This window comes from Chrysemys picta, chromosome 3, assembly GCF_011386835.1.
Source record: "Chrysemys picta bellii isolate R12L10 chromosome 3, ASM1138683v2, whole genome shotgun sequence".
Lineage (NCBI taxonomy): Eukaryota > Metazoa > Chordata > Testudines > Emydidae > Chrysemys > Chrysemys picta.
Window position 1 is genome coordinate 42,553,755 of NC_088793.1, and position 26,213 is coordinate 42,579,967.

A 26,213-nucleotide genomic window follows, 5' to 3' on the forward strand; every position below is an offset into this window, starting at 1 on the left:
GGGAACCGTGGAGGAAGTCCCCTTACACCTAAAAGGTTAAGGGTTTTATTCATGCTATTTTAATCCCAAAGGACAAGGTGGGCCTACTCTCAACGTGAATATATGAATATTGTTTTAATACAACACTAGGAATAAAAAAATAGAGGCAGCAGAATTTAGCAACCTACTAAAAACTCTAGCAATCTTTTGTAAAACAAAAACTGCTTATGTACAGAATAATCTACATTCCCCCTGGTTAATAGATGGACCTTATTCTAAATGCTAGATAGAAAAGCTGGTTTAAGCTTGTTCAGCAGGGCTGAAATTCACTTTACTTGTTTAAAGCCTGAGTACTAATCACTGGTGGCTAGAGTTTTATTTGAATCCTGCACCAGGTGAATTTCAATCTCTAGCTGTCCCCAGAAAATATGCTCTTGTGACCGGCTGCTTCAGACCATCTCAGTGTCACACACGTTGGCTTCTAAAGTTAATTTCCTAATAATTAAAGGGACAATATCAGGTAATTTAATCCCTAAATTTAGGTTCCCTTAGTAGAAATAAATAAAACCTAATATTTATAGGAAACCTTAAGATTTTAAAAAAGAAAGAACACAAACACGGTCGCGTTTTTCTAGGGCATGAGAAATGCAAACTGAAACTGAAACGCGCCTAACCGGGGCTTGCCCCGCTCCCCACGCTGGTTCCCAGTCGGTGTCAGTAGGAAGCAGCTCCAGCCTACAGCGAGAGGAGACTCGGTGAGCAGCAAAGCTGGGGACTGGGTGGAAGGTGGAGGGGCAGACAGGGAAAGGAGCAGAATGGGGCCAGAGCTAGAGTGGGGGAAGCTAATTGGAAGCGATGCAAACTGTAGGAGGTTGCTGTAACCCCCCCCCCCCCCCCATAATGCCGAGGTTCTCACCCACCCCTGCCTAGCTGGTCCAGGCTCTTTCACCCACTTCTCCCACCCGACCATCACAGTTAACCTATTCTATTCCACCCTCCCCCTCCAAACAACCCCCAAGCAGGGCCGGCTCTGGCTTTTTTGCCGCCCCAAGCAAAAAACGCCCGGCCAGCTGGAGCAGCAAGGGGGGAAGGGGAGGAGGAAAACAAACCTGCCCCCGGCCGGAACGGCGCGGGGGGGGGGGGGGAGAGAACAAACCGGCCGGCCGGAGTGGCAAGGAGGTAGGGGAACAAACTGGCCAGCCAGCCAGAGCGGCGAAGGAAAGAAAAAACAAAAAAACAAAAACAAAAATACCTGCGGGGTGGCGGGAGCATGGGTGCAGGGGCAGTCCCGGAGTGTGTACTGCAGCTAGTGGGGGGAGAGAGAGAGAAGGAGGGCAGCCAGGGCTTCCTTTTGAGGGGCGCTTGCCACACGGCCCCTCCCGCTGCGCCGCTCCGTTCAGCAGGCAGGGAAGGACGCGGGCTGCCCTGCCGGGCTTGCTACAGGGCGCTCCCCTCCTCCGCCCCCTACAGGGTGGCGGGAGCAGCAAACCAAAAAGAAAAAACCTGCAGGGGCGGCCAAAGCAGTAAAGCGCAAAAAAAAAAAAAGATTAGATGAAATGCCGCCCTTCGGAATCTGCCGCCCCAAGCATGAGCATGCGCGGCTGGTGCCTGGAGCCGGCCCTGCCCCCATGCATCTTACTCCAGGTGCTCCCCCTGACTCTCCCCAGTCACCCTGCCTTTGGGCTCGCCAACCCTCACCCACCCCCGACTCAATTCCCCAGCCCTACTTCTTGCAGGGCCCATCCTGCTGCACCCCAGCCCCAGCAGGGGAGCACCCAGAGAAGGAAATCCATGACTGTGACAGCTGAGAACTGCCCCACACCAAGCTGCGCAAAACCTAGCAGCTGTGATGAAATAAAAGACGTGGGGCCCCTTCATATAGCACAATCCAGGCACGATAGAGACAACACGTGTGTGACACACTATTTCTGTGCAGGACACACACACACACGTCCTGCCCACAGCGGGGTATTGGTGGAGTCTGACCCTCGGTTCCAGCTCCCACGTTTCTACACAGCTCAGTGGTTCTAGCTGGGCTCAGGCTGGCTTTGCACCGGACGTTTTGCATCCTAGCAGCTGCAGCTGCCAATGACAACACACACCACCATGCAGTGTTTTGTCAGGACTCTGTACTGGGGGGCGATCGCCCTTTCCATCGGTGCAACGCGAAACTTGGCTGCAGCACCAGGGCAGAGTGTGGTCTGACCCCCCCGCACTGCAAATTAAGTTCTAAGGAGAACTGTGAACAACCCCAGAGTCCGGCTGGCAAGTAAGGGTTATTTGGGGCGCTCCATTCCCCCCTCCGGGGAGGGAGGGATGGTTTACGTCAGGCGGAAACAAAGGGTGGGGCAGGAAAAGTGATAAGTAACATTATTCCGTGTGCAGGTGTCTCTTCTTGCTGCTGTGCCGAGCTAGGGTTCCAAGCTGTTGCATTTCCATTCCAGGGGCAGCTACTTCTGCATCAAAGGGTGGAAGAAGCAGCCCGGACTTCTCGGCTGAGTGCAGCTGTTGAACACAAGACAGGAAAGCGCAGAAGCTGTGGGGAGAAACTGCAGAGTAACTGAAGCAGACCAGGCAGTAAGTAACATTACTGTTCCTTCTTGTGAGGAGGAGGAGGAGGAAATGGGGATTAGACAGCGTTAAATAACTGATGGTTTTCTTTAAATGCTGAGAAAACATCCTACTTCTACTTCCAGGAGAGGCTATTGTATGAAGTCAGGGGAACTTCACGCAGCCTGTGAACGACCGTATTTAGAGGGCTGTATGTAACTATGTTGGTGGTGGTGGCGGGGATGGTGTTTTTCTTTGTCTTTTTTTGTGGAGAGTTGAGAGTGGAAAGTTTCTGGGGATTTCTCTTCACACCGTTGTAACTATGCTGACGTTAATGGCCTGATTCTCCACTTCCTTGTATGTTGCCTAGTTATATACAGTAGAATGTCACCAGAGTCAGGAACTGACCCTTCAACCACACATCTCATTTGGAACTGGAAGAAGGCAATCCAGCAGCAGCAGAGCCAAAAAAACCCAAATACACTACAGTACTGTGTTAAATGTGAACTACTGAACAAAAGGGAAGATTTAAAAAAAAAAAAGATTTGACAAGATAAGGAAACTGTTTCTTTGCTGCTTTCATTTAAATTAAGGTGGTTAAAAGCAGCATTTTTCTTCTGCATCATAAAGTTTCAACGCTGTATTAAGTCAATGTTCAGTTGTAAGCTTTTGGAAGAAAAAACATTGTTTTGTTCTGAGTTATGAACATTTCAGAGTTACAAACGTAATTCTGGCATTCTACTGTATATCTGTGGAGAGTGAGTGTAAAATGCTACCAAATTAGAATTCTTAACTCTCTCAAAAAAAGAAGAACAGGAGTACTTGTGGCACCTTAGAGACTAACAAATTTATTAGAGCATAAGCTTTCGTGGACTACAGCCCACTTCTTCTCCGAAAGAAAGCTTATGCTCTAATAAATTTGTTAGTCTCTAAGGTGCCACAAGTACTCCTGTTCTTCTTTTTGCGGATACAGACTAACACAGCTGCTACTCTTAACTCTCTCACTGTTTCAGGATGCAAGGCAATGGGAAGGAAGGGCCAGTGGAGTTGCTCTGGTACAAAGGAGAGCAGAATCAGGCCCTCTGAGAATATAAATAAGCAATATTCCTTTGCTCTCTAGCTAGAAGGCTGCCATCCTCCTTTTCTATTATTTATTATATTGGGGAGCAGGAAGGGAAGGCATCTCTTTTGTAAGCTTTTTACTTATGCTGCTAACAATCCATATGGCTTCCTCTTCTGCCTCCCACCAGACCTGCCAGTCAAACTGTGTTAAATTAGATACTCTCTGGGCAGTTCTCCCACTGGCCACATTGTCAGGATGTGCTGTGTCCAGTGGTCATGGCAATCTAGACCAATGCGTCAGCAAAATGGACCTGTGCTCATAGATACTTTAAAACAAAAACATAAGAAAATGTTTAAACCATACCATGTGGAGGAAGTTTTAATTAACTTTATGCCCCCAAGCTTAAAAATTCGGGACTATACAATTAATAATAATTGTGATGCTGGGGTGGACAATAAGAAGGTTGTTTCGCTATGTCCTTAATTAGCTTCAGGAATAAAAGACCTTTTCAGAATGTGGTCTAATTCTGTTCAGAAGTTGACCATACAATTTTGTTCACAAGATGATCCTACAAGCCCTTACTCATGCATTTACTAGAACTAGACTATCATTTCATAGAATTATGTTCTGTTTTTGGTGTCTGATATTCCAAATTGCAAGCAAAACATTGTTGGGATTCCCTCCAAGACCTTTTCCACTCAACTTATCCAGAACACTTCAGTTCTGCAAGAACCCTTTTTTATCCAGTTCTCTGGAATCTAAAAACTCAGTCCAAATCAGGACTCATCACCAGGGCCGGTTCTAGGTTTTTTGCCACCCCAAGCAAAAAAAAAATTTGGCTGCCCCCCACCCCAGCCCTGGGCTCTTCCCCCACCCCCACCAGTGCCCTCTCCCACCCGCACCCCCTGCTGCCCCACCCTGAGCTCCCCCCCCAACATGACCTCCTTGTTCACCACAGCAATCCCCATATACACTTGCAGTGGGGATCAAACCGTTTCTCCTATTTTTATTTCAATTTAGTATGAATCTCGCCCCTGCAACCCCATCTTTAGTGCTCCAAATGCACATGGAAGGCATAGGGACTAACCCTCAAACCTTGTACCCAGAAAGGGATGGGGAGCTAGTAAAGAGGGTTCAGGCAGAGGAGCGGGTGTGGGGGTGCTTGGGAGCTCTACACTGGCAGAGAGGCGGCGTGTGATGTACTTGCGGAGGAGGAGAGGGGGTATCAGGAGGGTTGCGGGAGAAGAGGTGCAGGGGAGGGGGGAGGTGTGGGAGGAGAGGGCTGGGGGAGGGTACAAGGGAGGTGTGGGTGAAGGGAGAGTACAAGGGGAAGGGGTGCAGCGAAGGAGCAATAGGGGAGGTACAAGTGGAGGGGCTGCGAGCGAGATGGGGGATACAAGGGCTGAGAGGGGCAGGCGCTGACAGCTGCTTCCCCAGCCCCGTCCAGGCAGAGCCGAGAGGACAGACACTGACCCCCAGGTGCCTGAGCCACGGGGGTCCCCCGGCAGGGCAGTATCCCCCGCTGCCCCGCTCGGAGCCGGGCTCTGCCTCTCCCCGCCCAGGGCAGGCAGCGTGGGGCTGAGGCGGGGGAGGTGCATGGTGGGCTGGGTCCGGGGGCAGGAGGGGGCGGCGGCAGCTCCCTGGCAGTTCGGGCTGCCCAGCCACTCGCCCTATCAGAGCGCGAGCCGGGATCTGCGCCCCCTGCCCAGCCCCCTGCCCAGACCGGCAGCACCCTGCACAGCCCCCTCGGGCGGGGAAACGCCGTGCCGCCCTGGGGTGACTCAGAGCAGCAGCGGCAGCAGGACCCCTCCTCCCTCCCTGCATCCCGGGCCCCACTTCCCTCCCTCCCTCCCCGGCTCCTCACACCCAGGCTGGGCTGCAGTTCAGGCTGCCCGGCCGCTGGAGAGCCAGAGCATCATCCCCTGGAGCTGAGCCCCTCTCGCCACCGCAGCCCGGGCTCAGCTCCGGGGGATGATGCTCCGGCTCTCCAGCAGCAGGGCAGCCTGAACTGCAGTCCAGCCTGTGCGACTCAGGCTGCCATGAGCGCCATCTGGTGACTGCATCCAGAACTGCAGTGGCAGTTCCAACTCAGCCTGAAAGCCTCAGCTGACAGGGAACATCTTGGTTCAGGTCCGTCTCCCGGCTTTTTGTGGCTCAAGAAAAAAAAAGGGGAGGGGGGCTGGAGTGCCGCCCCTTGGAAAGTGCTGCCCCAAGCACATGCTTGGAGCGCTGGTGCCTAGAGCCGGCCCTGCTCATCACTAACGTTTCTCTATTGGCATTTCAGAAATCTGCGCCTGAGGTGATCAGGCTCAGATGTAGTGGGGCAGGTTAGGGTGCATCACAACTCCAAAGTACATAGTTATAAATCAGATTATATACATATTCTAAAACAGACTAACACTTGCATTATATTCTACATTGTATCACATGCTTTATGATTCACAGAATTAGTAGTCAAATAGGCCCTGTATGAATCACGAGCTATCCATGTGCTACAAACTACTTGTAAGCAAAGCTGCAGCTGCAAGCCTATCACGCTTTACTCTTTTTCTATTTCTCTATATACTAGCTACATATTATTTACACGACCCCTTGGGAATTCATGCTTTGTCCATTGTTAACCTGTTTCCCTACTTCTGTTTTTCTTTGTGTATGCAAGACCTACAAACGCGAATATCTGTGATGCTGCATGCATAATTAAAACACGTCACAGAAGAGAGAACTCAAAGGAGGGCTGTCTTTTTTTAACTCTGAAAAGTTTATTTATTCTTCATAATATGACTTCATATAGAAAAAGATTTTAAAGTTCTAATTATAATAGGCCAATAGTACATGCTTGCGTGTATCAAAGGTCCATTTATGTAAACATATAATAAAGAAGAATATTTATAACATTATTGATTTTCTTTTTTTCCTAGACAAAATAATAAAGTGTGTGTACATACGTACTATAGATATAGGGCGCAATTTGCATTGAGGCCACTGTGGTGGGTTGGGTCACAGCGACCTCCCTGGGACTGCTACCTGATGTGCTCAGACTACCTTTGAGCCCATTTTCCCTGGCAGTTTGAGACTTCAGTACCCTGTCTTGTTGAGGCAGACATGCTAGCCTGCTGCAAACACAGACCCAGGTCTGAACCATGTCCCCCAAAAGCTGCAAGCTTAACTGAAAACAGCTTAAGAAGTGCTCCTGTCTCTAGCACCCAGATACCCATTTCCCAATGGGATCCAAACCCCAAATAAATCCATTTTACTCTGTATAAAGCTTATGCAGGGTAAACGCCTAAATTGTTCATGCTCTATAACACTGATAGAGAGATATGCACAGCTGTTTGCTTCCCCAGGAATTACTTACTTGCTCTGGGTTAATTAATAAGCAAAAAGTGATTTTATTAAATATAAAAAGTAGGATTTAAGTGGTTCCAAGTAATAACAGACAGAACAAATTAAATTACCAAGCAAAATAAAACAAAAACATGCAAGGCTAAGCCTAATACAGTAGGAAACTAAATGCAGGTAAATCTCACTCTCAGAGATGTTCCAATAAGCTTCTTTCACAGACAAGACTCCTTCCTAGTCTGGGTCCAGCAATCACTCACACCCCCATAGTTACTTTGTTTCAGTTTCTTTCAGGCATCTCTTGGGGTGGAGAGGCTATCTCTTGAGCCAGCTGAAGACAAAATGGAGGGGTTTCCAGGGCCTTATATTGTCTTTCTCTTGTGGGTGGAAACCCCTTTGTTCTCCTGTGTAAAATCCTCTCAACAAGATGGAGTTTGCAGTCACCTAGGCAATGATTCAGCTTTTTGCAGGCTGACACCATTGTTTACATGTTAGTTTGAACGTTCGCAGGAAAGCTCAGATGTGGATTGGCATCTCCCAAAGTCCATTGTCAGTTAAGTGTTTCTTGATTGGGCACTTACTGAAAATAGTTCTTTCTCAAGAAGCTGACCAAATGCTTTACTAAGGCTATTTAGACTCAAACAAGTACATAGCCAATATTCATAACTTCGAATACAAAAATGATACACACATACAGAGAGCATAATCATAACCAGCAAACTACAACCTTCCCATTGACACCCCACTTGGCCTCCTCTGTACAGCACCTGGTGCAACCATAGGACCCTGGTTGCAACAATGATCTATACGGTCACAGTTCACATCAATAACATCACAGCCATGTTATTCTGTTCCAACAATTCAGGGCTCCTTTATACTTCCAGGCAGTGTAAAGTGGCCTTAGCGTAAATGAGAATCAGGCTCATAGTGGCTGGTTTGTTGCAGTTTTGATCTATACCCTGTAAACTGGGTGTGTACATTTGATTCCTAAAAATTCTAAGGGTACGTCTACTGTGTTTTAAAACCAATGGCAGCGAGTCTCAGAGTCCAAGTCTACATACTCAGGCTCACGCTATGGTACTAAACAGCACTGTAGACGTCGTGGCTCAGGCTCTCAAACTCACCTCCTCCCTGGATTTCAGAATACAAGCTCGCGCCTGAACATCTACACAGCTGTTTTTAGTGTTGTAGCACGAGACTGAGTCTGTAGCACAATGGCACAAGACCGAGTGTGTAGATCGGGGCTCGAGACTCACTGTGTAGACATATCCATAGGGCTCTACAGGTGAAAAATGAAGGTTCAGTGATGCTTAAATATGCTGCTAAAGAATTATAAACCTCAGTTGTGGTTGTGTTTTTTCTCCCTTTAGCACTGGCCCCCTTCGTTTATGTCCACAGGAGTTGTTTCTGTTCACACCTGGAATGTTAACTTTGTTAGAAGTAAAAATCATTGGTCATAAAACAATTTTCAAGTGTTCTGTGAGGAAAGGTGGGAGGAATGCTATTGGCATATAAGTTGGTGAAAGATTGTTTTAAAGCTGTGTTGTCAGTAGCATTAGCAAAACACTTCAGTCAGATGGACTTCTTGAGGAATGCTTTATAAAGGCAAAGGAAGACTTGAAGATAAAGGATAGCATATATTCTACATATGTAGAAGTAACAGGAAGGAAAGAAAAACCAGTAAGGAAAAAAGATCAGGAAAAAGTATTGTATTTTTATATAACTTGGGAACAAAAAGTAAAGGTTTTGTGACTGTAACATCCATTGACACTAATCGTTCTGCCAGCAAGTAAATAAGGAGTTTCCCTCTCTCATCTTCTCATTTATATACCCAGTAGAGATCTTGAAGGCTAATTATCAGCCTTGAGTAGGTTTTTTATGTCAGTTCTAAATTGTTTGGAAATATCAGTGGAAAGAGAAACAAACTCTAAACTGTAGTGAAACTAGTGAGCTTTCATAAATGGGGAGTGTGTGTAAAATACACGCACACAGCCATTCTCTTCAAGTCTCTTCTATCTTTTTTTTTTTAATTGCAGGTGGGTTTCTGCTCCGCGTAACAGCAAAGTCTCAGTAGCCTTAATATAGACCAACGTGTGGGTGATACGCTTCAGACTCTCTCCAAATATTTTGAATTATAGAAGAAGAAATGAATCTTGCATATGCTGGTGAAACCTTGAGTGTCATATTTGATTGGGACTATGTTCTGTGGGAAGTTCGTTTGAAGTTAGTAACAGCTGGATTTTTCATCTACCTGGGTGTATTTCTTCTAGCTCACTGGCTGGCCTCATGGATCAGTGCCAGTTATCGCACTTTGTCAGGAAAGGACAAAGTCTTCTCGAATATAGCTATCACTCGTGGCCTGCTTGGGATTCAGAGTTGTGTAGCTGGGTTGTGGGCCTTGCTCATAGATCCAGTTTTTCAAGCTGACAAAGTGTATTCACAACAAAAGTGGAGTTGGTTTCATTGCTTAATAGCCTCTGGCTTCATCTTGTTTGAAAATGTAGTTGTTCATGTGTCTAATATTGTTTTCAGGACATGTGATGTGTTCTTGGTAGTTCATCATTTATTTGCCTTTGGTGGGCTTCTTGGTCTGATAATTAACATAAAGTCTGGACACTATCTACCCTTGATGGGATTGCTGCTTGAGATGAGCACTCCTTCAATCTGCATGTACTGGCTTCTTCTAAGGGTAAGAACTTGCTGCATTAATTTTTGGTGATAGAAGTTTCCATTATAAAACTCCCATTGCCTCCCCCTCAAAAAAAAAAAAAAAAAAAAAATCTGCAAAGAAATATTGGCCTTCAAATTGGGAGATTAGTTCTGGGATTAGGAAAGAATTTTTCTTCCAAACTTGAAGTCCTGGGAATCCTTAATTATAACACCCTAAAATACTTGTTCAATTTTATATATATATAATATATATATAATATATATATATTACCCATTTTGTGGCAAAGAAACGAAAAGGGAAGATTTTAAAAATTACTTTACAGACTCACTAGTTGGGATCTAGTGCACAGGACTAAAGATTAAGTGACTAAACTCTATTTTTTAAAGATTGTTTTTTTAACAGAGTGAAAATAGTAACATGAGAATGTTGGAGCTGATGAGCCAGTCTTAATATAAACCATTACATTTCTCCTGAAGACTAAAGGCGTGTACATGTGTGCTCACATATGAGTGTGTATGTATATTCTGTGGATGCACAGAGGGAGAACAGCCTTGAAGAGATCTGCCATGCTTGTAGGGAGAAAAGAAATCAGCCCTGCTTCTGCAACCGCAATCAGTTCCCAGCAATAAGTTTAGTAGTTTAAGCTTAAATTATAAAATAGCTGGACTCTTTAGAATTACAGCCACAAGCCCTGGCAGGATCACCGCAGTGGTTTTAATGAGCCCTTAAACATGGAGGTCCTGTCTGTGCATATAGATCCTAGAGCAGTCAGAGAGTCATGGTTTGCCATGGGTGGTGTTGGCCAAAACTTCCCGGATCTTGTTACCCCCTCTCCACTTTTGTGAGAGGTGCTTTGTTTTGATTGTCTTCCTCCATCCAACAGGTGGCTGCATCTAAGTGAAGCTGTATGCACATAGTTTGCAAAGTGGTTTAGAATTCTGCTGGACAAAAATTCTATATAAATGTGCAATCTCTTAGCACTCGAGGAATATGATTGAGAGAATGTTTGTATGGCAGTTTACACAACAGACAAGTTAATATATATCTAATTTCTATGTAATATAGATCTTATTTCTAGAAAATGCTGACTGCTTTATCTCGAAGGTGCAATCTCATTTCTCTTTCTTTGTTGTTTTCTCTTCAGACTGGCTATGCTAATACCCTTTTATGGAAGGCAAACCAATGGGTACTGATCCATATGCAACACTGCCGCATGGTCCTTATTTATCACATGTGGTGGGTGTGTATTTCCAATTGGAATGATGTAGTAGAAAATCTGGGACTTCCACATTTTATCGTCTTTTTCATGGGGTTAAGTACACTTACATTAATACTTAATCCATACTGGATTTACAGATCAACTCAGCGGCTCTTTGGTCCAGTTGACTGGAATTTTTCATTTTTCACTGCTGTTTTTGGATCCTCTGGAAAATTAAATAGTGAAACATTTGAAAAGAAGAGGATATAGTGTTGCAACAGCTATTGAGATAATAGTAAAGTGTGTCCAGAAGAATATGGTGCAGGTTTACTACCGAGTCTATGAAAATAGAATTGCTTACAAGAAGTCTATGAATATATTGATCTCTTTGTAGATTGCTATTAGTGTACTATACTCATTTATCAAAAGTGTTTTTTAAAATTGTTGTTGTATATATTTTAAATAGACACACACAAAATCTATCTTGAACTCAGTCAGGGTTCATGTCAGTAACTTCAGTCTGGGAGCATAATGTAATAACATCTCATTTTGGGGGAAAAGGCAAGTTAGTGATAGGCAAGGGAGGCATTGTTTGATTTGTAAAAATCTACAGAATCATAATTTCAATGGTGTCCCCCTCTGCAGTGTAGCAGGGTGGGTCTCATTGGCACCCCGTCATCCCATCTCCAGGTCTCCTGCTAGTGAAATTCTGATGATATAACTCGTCAGAAATTGGTCAAGCTAGGTATTATTCAAAAGCCCTTTCTCCCATGAACACAGTGGTACGAAGCCTGACAATCCCAAACAATTATGTGGATATATATTTGAGGAAATAATTAAATATCACCTTTTTAAATTATTCTTGAATACAGAAGTGCATTGTTTACATAAAAACACATTAACCTTTGGTAATTCCAGGGAGTTTAGTTTTGACATGTAGGACTGAAAACATTTATTCATCAAAGTCATCATCAGTGTGTCATCTCCATCTAGGGCTCCACTGCTAGACATGTTGTCACATTGATCCTCATCTGTCACACTCGCACATCGCTGTATAAGGCAGATGGCTAGCCAGACATTTTCAAAACGGTGAGCATCTGGTCTTTGGACATGATATTTTGAATAGCGGAAAGATTGATTTGGGAGCACATGGTATTTTCTGCATAATTGGTGTGATCAGTCTATCCTCCAAGGGTACGTCTTCACTACCCGCTGGATTGGTGGGTATCACTCGATCTATCGGGGATCAATTTATCGTGTCTCGTTTAGGCATGATAAATCAATCCCCGAACGCGTTCCCTGTCAACTCTGGAGCTCCACCAGCGCAAGAGGCGGAAACGGAGTCAACGGGGGAGCCGCAGCCATCGATCCTGCGCCGTGAGGACGGGAAGTAAGTCAATCTAATTTACGTCGACTTCAGCTACGCTATTCTCGTAGCTGAAGTTGCATATCTTAGATTGATTCCTCCCCCCCTCCCCCCAGTGTAGACCAGCCTCAAGACCCATCTGTCCCCGGTGGGAGAGGGTAGTTTTGGATGCACTCGATCATCCCAGAGCTATTCCATTGCTTGATAGCAGATATAAATGCATTTCTTGTGAATGGCAATTTTTCTCTGTTTGTCTGCTGCTTGGAAAACATCCACCTATGTAGCTCTGCAAGTGTCATAATGTTGGTCTTCAAATGGTAAACTCAGCATATGAACACCTCTAGTGCATTTATGACCTCATCAGTGACTCCGTCAGTCATTCTGAGCACCTTCAGAGCAAGGAGAGAGTCTCTGGAGGCTGAATGAAATTCCTTCCTGTAAAATAATTTGGTCTTTCCAGCCAACCTTCCAGTACTGTCAGATTCTGAAAGGGTGTGGAAACCTGGCAATGCGGCTGTTGAACAGGCCTGCAGAGAACCAGTGTCATTTTCATTCAGTTCTGAAGATGTATTTGTTCATGTGTTCCAGCTGCATAAGGAATGTTAACTGAACTGAGTGATCCGTGGGGCTAGCATGTATGACTGCCAGGAATCATACATGGGTCATTCACTCTGGCACGTTGTGTAGTGCTAAGTTAAAGGCTGGCCATGTTGGAATGTATCTGTCTCCTGGAATGTGTAGTATGGTATGTCCGGGGTGTTTGGATCATTTGAAGGTACATGTTCTGTCTCTTCAGCAAAGCAGTACTTAATGAAGCCAGCCTTGGTTTTAGCACTTGGAGGGGCTGGGATCTGCAGTAGTGCTGAGGGATGCAAAAGGATATTAGAAGAGTGGGCCCTAATGGGCTTAGGCAGCTGGATAGATATTTTGATGGAGCTGTGCAGCGCTTTCTCTCTCTCTCTCTCCCCCTCTCTCTCTCCTTTTTTTTTTTTTTATGAATAAGGCCAAAAATAGGTTTTGTAAATCTGAGCTCATAAAACTTGTTATGAACGGAATAGTTTTTTATTACACTGATTTTTCAAATTTTCAATTAAAAGCATTTTTTTAAAAGGAAAAAGTAGGGAAAGGAAATTTAAAATACTCCCGAGCCAGTGTAAGCTGCTTAGGGCAGGAACCTTGTTATATTTTATACCTTCTAAAGCAGGGGTCAGCAGCCTTCAGCATGCAGTCCATCGTTGACCGTCCGCAGGCACGGCTCTCTGCAGCTCCAAGTGGCTGCGGTTCGCCATTCCCAGCCAATGGGAGCTGTGGGAAGTGGCGCGGGCCGCAGGGATGTGCTCGGCGCTGTTTTCTGCAGCTCCCATTGGCTAGGAATGGCAAACTGTGGCCACTGGGAGCTGTGGGGCCATGCCTGTGGACGGTCAACGTAAACAAAATGTCTCGCGGCCCACCAGCAGATTACCCTGATGGGCCGCGTGCCGAAGGTGGCCAACCCCTGTTCTAAAGCATCCTGTACAACAGTAGTATTTACTGAATAATACTGTTAACCCACCAGTTTTTGCTAGTGCAAAGGAACCAGAAAATGAAGTTGATATGTACCTAAACTTAATTCTTAATTGGGAGGGGGAAGTGTTCTTTGGTCTTGTGAAAAATGTACTTTTATCAGTGTTTCTCAACCTGCTTGTGGTGTTTCTCAACCTTTGGATTTGAAAAAAATTTGTGACCCCCCCACACACCTGAAATATCATTTAGTAAATTACGAATAATACTTGGCGGGGGCGGGGGGAGGGGTGGCAAGCAGGTAATTGTCTGGGGCCCCATGCCACAGTATGCCCCGTGAATCTAAGTTACATGCTTCAGCCCCAGGAGGTGGGGCTTGGGCTTTGGCTTAACCCTTAGGTGACGGGGCAGAAGCCGAAGCCCGAGCCCCACCTCTTGGGGTGTAACTAACTTAGCTTGTAACTTAGCTTTGCAGGGCCCCCTGTGCCATGGGGCCTCAGGCAATTGCCCTGCTTCTCTCCCGCAATGCCAGCCCTGCACTTACGACCCCCCCATAACCCGTCTCATTACCCTGACCCACAGGTTGAGAAACACTGACTTTCACCTTGATAGTGTGCCTTGAGCACCTAGATATCATGGGTGTAGTATAAGAAGCTGGATCAAACTCATTTACATTATTTGAAGAGGGGTGGCAGGAAAGGGGAGAGGCTCAGAACTTAAAGAGAAGGATAAGGGAAGTTCTGCTGGTCTGTATCCCTCTAAAATTATAATCTCAGCAAGTAACCTTAAGTGTACAAAATCACCTTTATATACAAGTAAGGGCTTGTCTTCACTACCGGGGAGATTGATGCTGCTGCAATCAATGCAGCATGTGTTGATTTAGCGGATCTAGTGAAAATCCATTAAATCAACGACAGAGCACTCTCTGGTCGACCCTAGTACTCTAGTTCCCTGAGAAGAGTAAGGTGTACAAGCCCTTACTCCTGGGGGAATTCTGGGCCACTGCGCATGTGCAGAATTTATGTCTCGTGCAGATTTCTTTGCTTTCCCACAGACTTTCTGATGGGGAAACAAAAGGAAGACACAAGAGCGGTCATGTGACCCTCCCCAGCAGTATGTTTCAGGTGCCAAGGCAGCCAGCAGAGAGGTGAACCACTGTGTTCAGGATTGGGTGCAGCCTCATTGCTGTGCCCGTGTCCCGGGGGGGGAAGCTGCACAGTGATCTCCCACCTCTATGCACTCAGTGTCCTGTGCTCCCCAATGCCATGCTGGAGCCTCCACATTTATTTGACAAATGAAATTTGCAGAATTTTAAAATATTGTGCACAGAATTTTTAATTTTTTGGCTCGGAATGCCCTCAGGAGTAAAGGTAAGTCAACGAGAGAGTCTCCTGTCAACACAGTGCAGTGAAGACACCGCGGTAAGTCGACCTAAGCTACGTCGACTCCAGCTACATTATTCACATAACTGGAGTAATGTGACTTAGGTCAACTTACCTAACTTTACAAGTGAAGACAAGCCCTTACGTGTGTTCCCCATCTGAGCTGCCACTTGTAGACCATTTGGTCAGGTTTACTGCTGTTATGCTGATCTCTGTCCTTCCTCTAGACCTAGACCAGTAGTGTCTGTTTCCTTTAGGTTTCTTTAGCTCTGAAGGATGAGAAATTACTCATGCCTAAATGCTACTAAGACTTTGTTGCTGTTGCAGGCACTAGGCATAGTGCATTTGTAGGTTTTGCTAATGTAAAATTGGCATACTCCTTTAGCAGGGCTTTATCACACTCCCATATGTAAAAGCTCACATTGACTTCAGCATGAGTTGGGTCAGGCCTTTTAGTATGTTCTAAAATTTTTGCCTAACTTGTTGGCAAGTTAACGTACTCCCTTCCCCAGTTCAGTAATGCAGACTTAATCTTTGCCCTCATCAAGAATGGGCTTATTTATTGTAGTACTTTTTATCAGCCAGTGCTTCATATCCTATCAAACAGATCCAAACACTCCAGCCAGGTTCTGATTGCAGCTTTCATGTGTTGTGTTCTTCACATTGATGTGATTTGTTTGTTAAATCATTTTTTATTCTTACTTACCAAGCCTACCATTATCTAGCACAACAATGCAGAATTCCTTGTATTATAGATTCCAGCCAAACTCAAGCTCTTCCAGATTGCCAGCTGGGTCCAAGTCCGGTAAATTTTTCTTCTTGTACAATAATTGAGGATTTATATACTGTGCCCTCTCTTTCTAGATGCTCTAGCGTTGATCTCAGGGAGACTCCCACTTTACATGGATTTAGAAGTCAGTTTAAACTGTCTCTGAAAACTATGAATGTAGTTGAGTTCATTGTACAACAAAGCATGTTTGATGATATGCCATCTTTGGCTTTTTGTATAAATCAGTATTTTGTTGAATAATTATAATTTGTGTGATTCTTCCATTCTCTGTTTTACTGATGAAATGGCTGCTTCTTCGCTGTTCAACATTTTTCCATTGTGGCCTTGCAGTGATGAATTAAGTTTTACAATGTATGTACTAAAGTATCATTCTGTGTAGTGTCAATGTTTTATTACACATGTTAAGGATAACTTCATGTTCAGCAACTGGGAATAATCCCAGTATAAATTTATCATATTAACACTGTTTATAAAGGGATAGGTAAAAAACGGCAGACTTTGAATGTATTACAGATTCTTAATGTCAATGCAGCTTCATAGTGTTTCTCTTGTGTACAAGTCATTAAAAATGCACCACTTTGAGCTTATTCCTTCGGTCTGTTTATTGTGTGTCTCAGCTGTGTGGCCTGTGTCTGAGTTAGGCCTTGATCCCAAAGACATGCTTGTGAATAACTTTACACATGTACATGAGTAATTTAAGGTTTATCCTAACCAAAGAGGAAGAGGTCTAGTGAAATAAAAATTACAGTACAATATTTAGAAGAGAAACCATCCCAACCTTTTTTTTTTTTTTTAAAAGCTGTCAGGGTTCCTTCCCCACTCTGAACTCTGGGGTACAGATGTGGGGACCCACATGAAAGACCCCCTACGCTTATTTTTACCAGCTTAGGTCAAAAACTTTCCCAAGGCGCAAATTCCACCTTGTCCTTGAACAGTATGCTGCCATCACCAAGTGATTTAGACAAAGAATCAGGGAAAGGACCACTTGGAGTCCTATTCCCGCAAAATATTCCCCCAATCCCCTACACCCCCTTTCCTGGGGAAGGCTTGAGAATAATATCCTCACCAATTGGTAAAGGTGAACACTGACCCAAACTCTTGGATTTTAAGAACAATGAAAAATCAACCAGGTTCTTAAAAGAAGAATTTATTTTAAAAAAAGATAAAAGAATCACCTCTGTAAAATCAGGATGGAAGATAACTGTACAGGGTAACAAAAAGATTCAAAACACAGAGGATTTCCCCTCCAGGCAAAACTTTAAAGTTACAAAAACAGGGATAAACCTTCCTCTTAGCACTGGAAAAATTCACAAGCTACAACAAAAGATAATATAATGCATTTCCTTACTATTACTTACTATTTCTGCAATATTAGATGCTTAGTTCAGATATGGCTTAGGGAGATGTATTTTCCCTGCCCTGGTTCCTTGCTGACTCTGAGAGAACAAAGGAATACAAAACCAAAAACCTTTCCCCACAGATTTGAAAGTATCTTCTCCCCTTATTGGTCCTTTTGGTCAGGTGCCAACCAGGTTATCTGAGCTTCTTAACCCTTTACAGGTAAGGAGGGATTTTATGCTACCCTTAGCTGTATGTTTATGACAAAAGCATTAGTTTGTTCTTAAAGTTTTGCCTAAATAAATTGCTCAGCATGCAAAAAACCCCAACCGAATAAAAAACTTTCTAAAGGCAGTTTACGTACATAGCCTATGCCTACACTAGTACTTTTGTTAGTCAGGGGTGTGAAACACTCTAATTCGTACAGCGCTATGTTGGCAGGAGAGCTTCTCCCACTGACATAGCTATCACCACTCGTTGGGCATAGTTTAATTATGCTGGCAGGAGAGCTCTCTCCCACCAGCATAGAGCAGCTACACAGGAGACCTTACAGTGGCCCAGCTGCAATGGTACTGCTGTAAGGTCCATACTGTAGATGTAGCCAGATGTAGGCTTCTTAATCAGTGTTTGTAAATTGGGAAGAAAGTTTTAGATTGCAGGATGCAGTAAAAAACCCGCATCATTTACAGAGGTGTTTTGCAAGAAAATATAAAATTTTAAAAGAAAAGCCATAGCTTTGAACTGCATGAAGGACAGAGATAACAGTTGTAGCATCTAACACTGTTACCTAAAGGAACATGTCCCCCACACTCTACCTCTCCCTTTTTCCTGACCTTTTTTAAAATCTAAAACTGCCAGCTTCTCCATATCTTTCTGCTAAACATACTGTTTTTAATTATGTAAAAGTTTTAAAAAATAAACGATCCTAAACTTTTAAAAGTTTAACATGGGGGAAAAAACAGGGCATGGGGATAAGACAACTCTCATTGATTTTAAGGGAACTTTGACAGCTGATTGAATTTTATTATTATTATTATTATTTAGCAAAACCGTTTTGTATCTGTTCTGTGTTAGTTGTCATGCTTTAGTATGAGGAAGTATTAAGTAGCAGCTGAACGGGAATTTTAAGGACCTCAGTGGCAGTTAGACTTCCAAGTCCTTTTGTGGATCTAGCCATAAATGTCATAATTAGAGGAATCCATTAGGAAGCAAACCAATATTTTTGTCACCATTTGGCCTTTCACAGAACTGGTTGCAAAACAATAAAACTTGAAGTCACCAAGGGGCCAGTGCACTTTTGTTATGATTTCAGATGTACTTGGTGTATCATTCTCAAAGTTTGTGGGCTGAAGAGAGGATATGATGCAATCTTACTCAGGAGACATTTATATAATAACTTATATGGCCAAATATTAGTTTGTAGATAACCGTTAACAAGTTTCAGGAATGTATTGAGACACATGCCAGGATAATCCACATATTTGTATATGTAAGCAGAGTCTGAATGATCTCTCCCCTGACATCTAGTGGTGAGCTGTGTAAAAAGACTTCAGAAGCTATTCTCGTTTGCATGGTGCTCTGCATGATGGGGTTGCTTGCCCAAATGATCACTGTGGCTGGTGTTGGATCCCCAGTCTCCTTGTTATTGGGGCGGGAGTAATAAAGGGTTGGTATCCTTGTTGTGTGAATTGCGGGCAGCAGAACTGTACCTGGCATACCCCAATGGAGGGACTCACCCTCAACTGAATGGCACTCGCTAGGCAGGGGACATGGATTCCAAACCCCCATGAGTTGAGAAAGAGTGGGGACAGGTACTTGGTGGTGTGGGCTATGTTTAAGGGTCCTAGGCACTATTTAATCCTTCCTCTCTCCATGCTATAATAAAAGAACTAATTTAGACTCAATTGAGAGTCATGTTACATGCTGCAGAGCTGAAATCACTGATACCTAGGTCTAAGTATTAGACCTACTTTGGGACAGTGTCTCTATTGTAAGAGACTGCCCAGTGTGCACCAGCAGTGAGGCTTCTCCACTAACAGCTGAAATCACTGAGAGCTGTGTTAAGTATGGGAGGTCCTGAAAAAAGCAACAGAGGGTCCTGTGGCACCTTTAAGACTAACAGAAGTATTGGGAGCATAAGCTTTCATGGATAAGAACCTCACTTCTTCAGATGCAAGGTCCTGAAGAGATCTTGGTGACTGGCCTGCCGAGCAACTGGCGGAGAGGCACAGCAAGCGGCCAGCAGGGTGGTTGGTGGAAAGGCGTGGCAAACGGCCAGCAGGGCAGCTGGCAGAGAGGGCCAGAGCAGAGCCCCACAGAGGTGTGGCAGTCAACCATTGGTGTGATGAGCGAGTGCCCAAGCAGTACAGCATGTAAGGTGTCTCCTTACCGCCCCCCTCGCCCCCCCGTGCCTTCCACACAGGGTGGGAGGTGAGCTCTGCAGATGAATCTCTGAACTCTGGGGCTGCACTGGCCAAGGACAGCAACTGTGAGCGGGGTACAGAGAAGGGACGGGCAAGTTAAAGGGACTTTTGGGTTGCTGGACTTAAGACCCTGAGTGGAAAAGGACCCTGCCCAACTTACTTGGGGGGTGGGTCTTTTGCTCATGGTTTGTTTATGAACCCTAGTTGCGGTGTTTTCCCAAATTAATGCTGAGTTAATTCCCTCCTTTTATTAAAAGTTTTGCTACACTCAGACTCTGTGCTTGTGAGAAGGGAAATATTGACTCTTAGAGGCACCCAGGGGGTGGTGTGTAATTGTCCCAGGTCACTGGGTGGGAGCTCGAGCCAATTTTGTGTTGTATTGTTGAAAAGGAACCCCTAGATACGGAACCTGGCCCTTGTTGCTGCTGTCTCCACCCTTGTTGCTGCTGTCTCCACCTGGCAGAAGGATTACATATATTGGCTTGATTTTTTTTTTATAATGTAAGCTCTCTGATTCCAAAGTGTTTTGTGCCTTAAAGACATTTGATTATTATAAGACACTTCTTGATTATAGAAGATTTGTCACTGCCATCTATGTTCTGTTTATCGAATATAGGGGGGCAGAGCCTCAGCTGATGTGAAATCATAGCTCCGGGGGCTTCAAAGGAGCTATTTCTATTTACATCAGTTAAGGATCTGCCCAAATGACTCCAGGATGTTGGCATGTTGACTCTTTGGCACTTAAGATCTAGAGGCTCCAAGAGGAGAAAACTGACTGAGTCAAATTCTGGAGCTGCTGCATTACTCAAGACTTAAAGTCTGAATCTGACAGGAAACTTAACTTCAGAGAACTCCAGGAACAGGTATGAAAATTCCCCTTATTAAACCAGAGGAATTATTCTGAGTACCAAAACTTCGCAAGGATCTATATAGGACACATGATAAAAGTAGTCTCTTCCCCTAGGAACATGCAACCTAGAATAAAGAGGAAACCAATGTACATTGTGATGTGTGTTTTAAAAAGAACCAGCAACTGTATGTGATGTACATTGCTGAAAAATATTTTTCTGGAACTTAATCCTCTTTGGAATGACTGCAAGGTAATAAAGACCCACACAAGTAAACTTTGTAAACCATAAGTGAGAGTGGGCCTTGAAAGCCTTAATGTGTGTTTTCCCATTTAGAAAAATCTTCTAAAATAAAGGTTTCTCAGAATAAACCTTGTGCCAGGGCTGGTTGTTTTCCTCTCCCCTTTCTTTCTGATTCATCTCCTCTGTTGGCCCCTGCATTCCACAAAGCATGGGCTATCTATTTACAAAGGAAAAACAGTTTTGTTGCATATGAAGAACAGACATTGTTGTGAAATATGTTTGCTTTTTTTTTTTATGAGTCATTGTCCATGAAGGTCAAATAAACCTACATAGCAGCAGAATAATCTTTTCAGGTGAGCAGAGCTCAGAATTAGCTGTTGGCTATCAATTTAAACACTTTTTTTAAATAAGCCACCTACTACTGCCTACTAATTAAGCAAATACTCATCTTCCTAAGGACCATCATATGCAAGGTGCATTTATTTGATGGTGCCTTCTCTAACATAAATAAAATTAGTTACTACTGCCAAAGATACAGTGGTGGTGGGTATTGTAGGGAGAGAGAGAAAGTGTGCGTGTGTGGAGAGAGTTCTGTTCTTCCTCCCCCCCCTCCCCCCCCCAAGTAGATTCTGTGTCCCCTTTATACAATTTTCCTTTTTTCACACAGACTCAGTGCCTTTGAGTGTGGAAGTATTTCCTATTAAGGGAGCCCAGAGAAGGTATTTAGTTTTTCTGAGTATCAGAGGGGTAGTCGTGTTAGTCTGGATCCATAAAAGCAGCAAAGAGTCCCTGTGGCACTTTATAGACTAACAGACATATAGGAGTTTGAGCTTTCGTGGTTGAATACCCACTTCTTCAGATGCATGTCCGAAGAAGTGGGTATTCACCCACGAAAGCTCATGCTCCTATACGTCTGTTAGTCTATAAAGTGCCAGTTTTTCTGCAGTTTCTGGGAGGTAGTGCCACCTGGTGGCATTTGTTAGATTTTAAAAAGGAACCTCTAAATATTTGAACCCAGCTCTTCTTGCTGCTGACCACACCTGGCAGAAGGGTTACAGATCTATAAAAGGGAATATTGAGAAGTAGTAGGCAGGAGGAATTACAGTATTGGTGTGAGCATTACTGGAATGCTGTGCCCAGTTCTGGTGGCCACATTTAATTGAAGATATAGACAAAAATGGAAAGGGTTCAGAAAAAAGCTACAGGTATGATTTAGTTTCTTGAAAACCTACTTAACAGTGCAAGACTTAGGACACTCTTATCTATTTAGCTATCAAAGAGAAGGTTAATAGGCAATTTGATCAGTCTACAAATACCTGCTAGAAAAGAAGATTTCTGATAGTTGGAAGGTTTTTTAATATAGCAGACATAGGCTGGAAGCAAAGCTAGATAAATTAAGGCTAGAAATAAGGAACATTCCCTTCAATGGTAATTTACAAGGTATGTGTTGGATTCTCCATCTCTTGAAGTCTTTAAATCACAATTGGACATCATTCTAAATCATGCTGTAGCTCAATCACAGCATGTGGGCTTAATGCAAAAATTACCGGGTAAATTCCAGTGCTTCTGTTATGTAGGAGGTGAAACTAGATGATCATAATGGTCCCTTCTGGCCTGAAAGCTTATGAGTGATATCATTTAACTTCCCCTGTTTTTCCTTTTGCAGATTTTTTAAAAAATTAAGTAATAAGAACATTAATTAAACTCACCACTTTAAAGTTACTTTAAAAGAAAACATTTTGTCATTTTTCCATTCCTGGGTGTGATGCTTTTAATTGCTAGTTTAGTAATATGGGGCAAATTAACCTGTGTACTGCTACTGTATAGCTGTACACATTCACAATGTGAACAAATAGATAAAATACAGCCTAACTAAAATTATAGATGAAAGCCAGACAACATGAAAAGCATTTTCTTTTGTTGAATTGCCATACAATTCAAATGCAAAATAATATCTCTACTTAATCTTTAGTATAGCATATTGAATTGTCTATCATTGTACATATTCGGTTTGATTGTGCTAGCATGTTCCCATCAATTCCCTTCCCATCATATAGATGCTCATATTTTTAAAGTTATTTATGCTTTGTTGTCTTAAAAGGGATAAAAGCACTTAGGAGCCTAAATCCCATTGTCTGTTGGTAGGATTTAGACTCCTACATGTCTAAATCAATTTTGAGAACAAGATTTAGGCTCCTAGATTGGTTAGGTGTTGTGACACTGAGTGCAGCAATGCTTTAAAAATCTGGGCCTAAAACACTTCAGCATCAAACAACAGGAGGATGTATTGATCCTAGAACAGCATTTAGTTATAGGAACCTTTCATTCTCTAAGTAGCCCAAAGCACGTTACATAATACAGCAATAACTGTAATATATTATCATCGGTCAGTGCAATTATCCCTAGAATAGATCAAATATTGAAAGAGTATTTAAAAGCATCTATATTTCTCCACACAAGGTGGCAGTATCTCTATATGGATATACAGGATCATGCACATGTGTTCCCAAAGCCATCAACTTTTCCAGGAGTATTTTTATTTCAGTTTGTTACAACAAAAAAATAATAATGGTCTTCAGTTCAGTTACAGGAAAATGCACATATGTGACGTGCTCAATCCAAGGCATAGGGAATGCACAAACTATTGAATATACTACTGACAGCAATAAGCACTACAAGCTAGTGTTGCGGTGCTTTAGTTTTCATTGGCTTTGGTTCTGGAACATATTGATTTTTTGTGATTCATATTTAGATAATTATCATATTCAAAGAAAAGGGAACTGTAAGGGGGAAAAGGAGTAAACAGTAAAAATTTGGAAATGATCAAGTTAAAATCGATAGTAATTTAGAGAATTGTTAAGTTTTTGATACATTGCTAATCAAGTACACTTTTTAAAATCCATTAATTTTAAATGAGCTTAATTTCAAGATAAAAGGAAATCAAAGTGATTCCAGAATACAGGGGCCTATCTCCCAGCATCCAGTTGAGCCGCTCAGCAGGACGTACAGCTGGGGAGCAAAGCTGATTATATAAGTTGCTGCTCAGGGACTGGTTTGAACTGTTCCCTGCACAAGCAGCTGCAGAGTTGTGCTTCGTACTGATTGCTAACACTCCCTAGAGGCTGTTCCTGCAACCGAAGATTGCCAGAGCCCAGCTTCGCTTCCATCTGACAAACCCTCTTCACCTTTGGGAAGATATGAGGAGAATTGTGGAGAATTTAAAGATGCCAGCATGGCACTTAAATCTGAATGACCAGCGCTTTTTTCCCCATGTGATATGAGATCTCACTGAAGTGAGGGGAAGAGGGCTTGTATGTGAACTAGACCTTCAGCAAATGATTTGAAGCCATAGCCGCACAGGGCTTTGAAGCCATCAGATCCACTGCACACCTGTAATATGGTAGATCTAACTGGGGGCTTGATTGTTTTCTTCCCCGGGGGAGAGGGTGAGAAGTGTACAGTGGAGTATCTTGTTTTCTTAGCATTTTAGGTTTTGAGAGGGGATTTATGAGGTTTTGAAGGGGCCATATCATACCCACTGGAGTGGGTCTAATAGTCTGTGAAGTAGAGAGCAGTCAGTGGCATGCATGGACAATACCCAGTACACTTAAAAGCTCATGCATTCTCTTCAACCTAAAAGGTTTAGGCCTCTCGTTAAAGGCTAAATTCTGCCCTGTGCTGTGCACATACACAACTCCCATTGAAGCCAGAGTGAACCAGATATGTGTGCTTCCATCCTGCATGCAGTTACACCTATATTTAAAAAAAAAAAGTTTGTGATTTTGGATAACCAACTTGAGACATCAGAAAAGGCCTGATTTTCAGAAGAAGAGTGTTCAGCATATCTGGAAATCTGGTTCCTTTTAGGTGTGTAAATCTTGGGACACAAAAATTGAGGCAATCAAAACCACTAATAGCTCTTGAGAAAGTAAGTTTTAGATGCTCTGTTGAGAGGAGCCTTTTAAAATACCTTGTTAGATTTGTAACCCCTTTGGGGTTTAGAGAGCCTGGCCCTTTAAATCTTTTTCCTAAGCGGGAGGGGGAGAGTAAGAAAAAAGGAGGGAAACTCCAGGGGGCAGCGCTGGAGCTTGAGGGAGAGGGAGAGGCAGCCTGCAGGCCCTGGACTGAAGCCTGGGAAGGACAGGGCTGATCGGGGACAGCTCAGGACAGGAGCCAGGAGGAGCACTGTGCCAGAGAGGAATTGCTCGAGAAGGACAGGCCGGAGCTGGACCCAGTATCACTGCTGCCCAGAGCTGCATGGGGCTGTGAGTACTGGGGCTTGTGACTCTGCATTGGGGACAAGGAGGGAGGTTGCTGGCTAGTTAAGTGGGGAGGGGGTCACTCTGTGTGGCTTTGCAGAGAGCGGCAGAAGAGGGCACCGGAGGGGTTTGTTGGGGGAAAGTTCACTGGCGCCGAAGACAACCAGGAGCACCCAAGACTCACCACTGGACTGGAACTTTGCTCAGGACTCCTGAACGATGTGTGCAGATGCATTGCTCAGTGTCTGCCCTTCCAGACTGTGCTACCACTGGGCCTGTGGGGCCTTGGCTTGGATGCAGCCCTGTCTTACTGCTCCCCCTATATTCCCCCTTGTTGTTTTTCTCCTCTCATCCCTCTGTAAATAAATATTTCCCTTGTTATATCCACTGTACTTTTCCTGTGGGGGTGTGTGTTCATTCTGGGGGGTTTGGAACAGGTGCCCCTGGGGTGGAAGGGATTTCTCCTGCTGCATTCCTGCGTGCGCCATCTCTTGGCCAGAGCTGCCTGCAGAGCAGACTCCATCTTGGCCACGAGTGCGCTAAAGTTACAGATTAGATAAGATAGCTCCAGGGCAGAATACGGCCTGAATTTCCAGCTAAGATGAAGGAAGTTGCAGAGTGGCAATGACATGCTGCTTATTAGCAACTTTCTTTGAAGAAAGACCCCACCTACAGGCAGGTTTGCGAGGCTGCAGCCAGGGAAGGAAGCCCTGGGACATGCTGTCCCTGTCTGCAGCCCTGCAAACCTGCCTGTGGCCCTGCCCCAGTGCTTCCTTGTGGGGCTGCAGCCTGGCAAACCTATGCCCAGGGACTGCATCAGGAGGTAAGGGGCTGTGAGGTGGCAGGGGAGGCTGTGGGGAGCGCAGTAGTAGGGAAAGGAAGTGCGGCCTGAATGTCAGAGCTGCACTTTACCTTGCCATGCCTTCTCCAGGCTGCACCCTGCCACAAGATTGCAAGCAGGGAAGAAAGCGCTGGGATGTTATGAGTCCTGACTCCTGAAGAGAGTATAATGCAACACCATAGATCCATAGTGCCCTTGCTCTCCATAGAAAGCCCCCTCATCTGGGCTTCAGCCCCCCCCCCACTGCCGCCCTGGCTGCAGACAGGTTTTCAGGGCTGCAGCCAGGGAAGGCCCATCCCAGCACTTCCCTCCCTGTCTGCTCCCCTGCACACCTGCTTTATTAGCAACTACAGAGTAATAACTTTTTGCTGGCAGCCAAGGGGTTGCTAATAAGTGGCATCTACTGTACTTCAGTGACCCCAC

The 26,213-nt window shown here is 44.2% G+C and overlaps 1 protein-coding gene across 2 annotated transcripts; it reads left to right on the top strand.

Annotated features, from left to right (window-relative positions):
* The first annotated feature begins 666 nt into the window (after positions 1–666).
* On the top strand, positions 667–16,406 carry LOC101939525 (protein CLN8-like). 2 transcript variants are annotated; one of them, XM_065587773.1, is made up of 4 exons: positions 667–734; positions 2,424–2,556; positions 8,968–9,620; positions 10,747–16,406. In XM_065587773.1, exons 3-4 carry the CDS (start codon positions 9,078–9,080, stop codon positions 11,068–11,070), a joined length of 867 nt encoding a protein of 288 aa, XP_065443845.1. In that variant the 5' UTR covers positions 667–734; positions 2,424–2,556; positions 8,968–9,077; the 3' UTR covers positions 11,071–16,406. The 2 variants fall into 2 exon arrangements, with proteins under 2 accessions (XP_065443845.1, XP_023957390.1); XM_024101622.3 differs by lacking the exon at positions 667–734 and having other exon boundaries at positions 2,329–2,556.
* Positions 16,407–26,213: the final 9,807 nt, after the last annotated feature.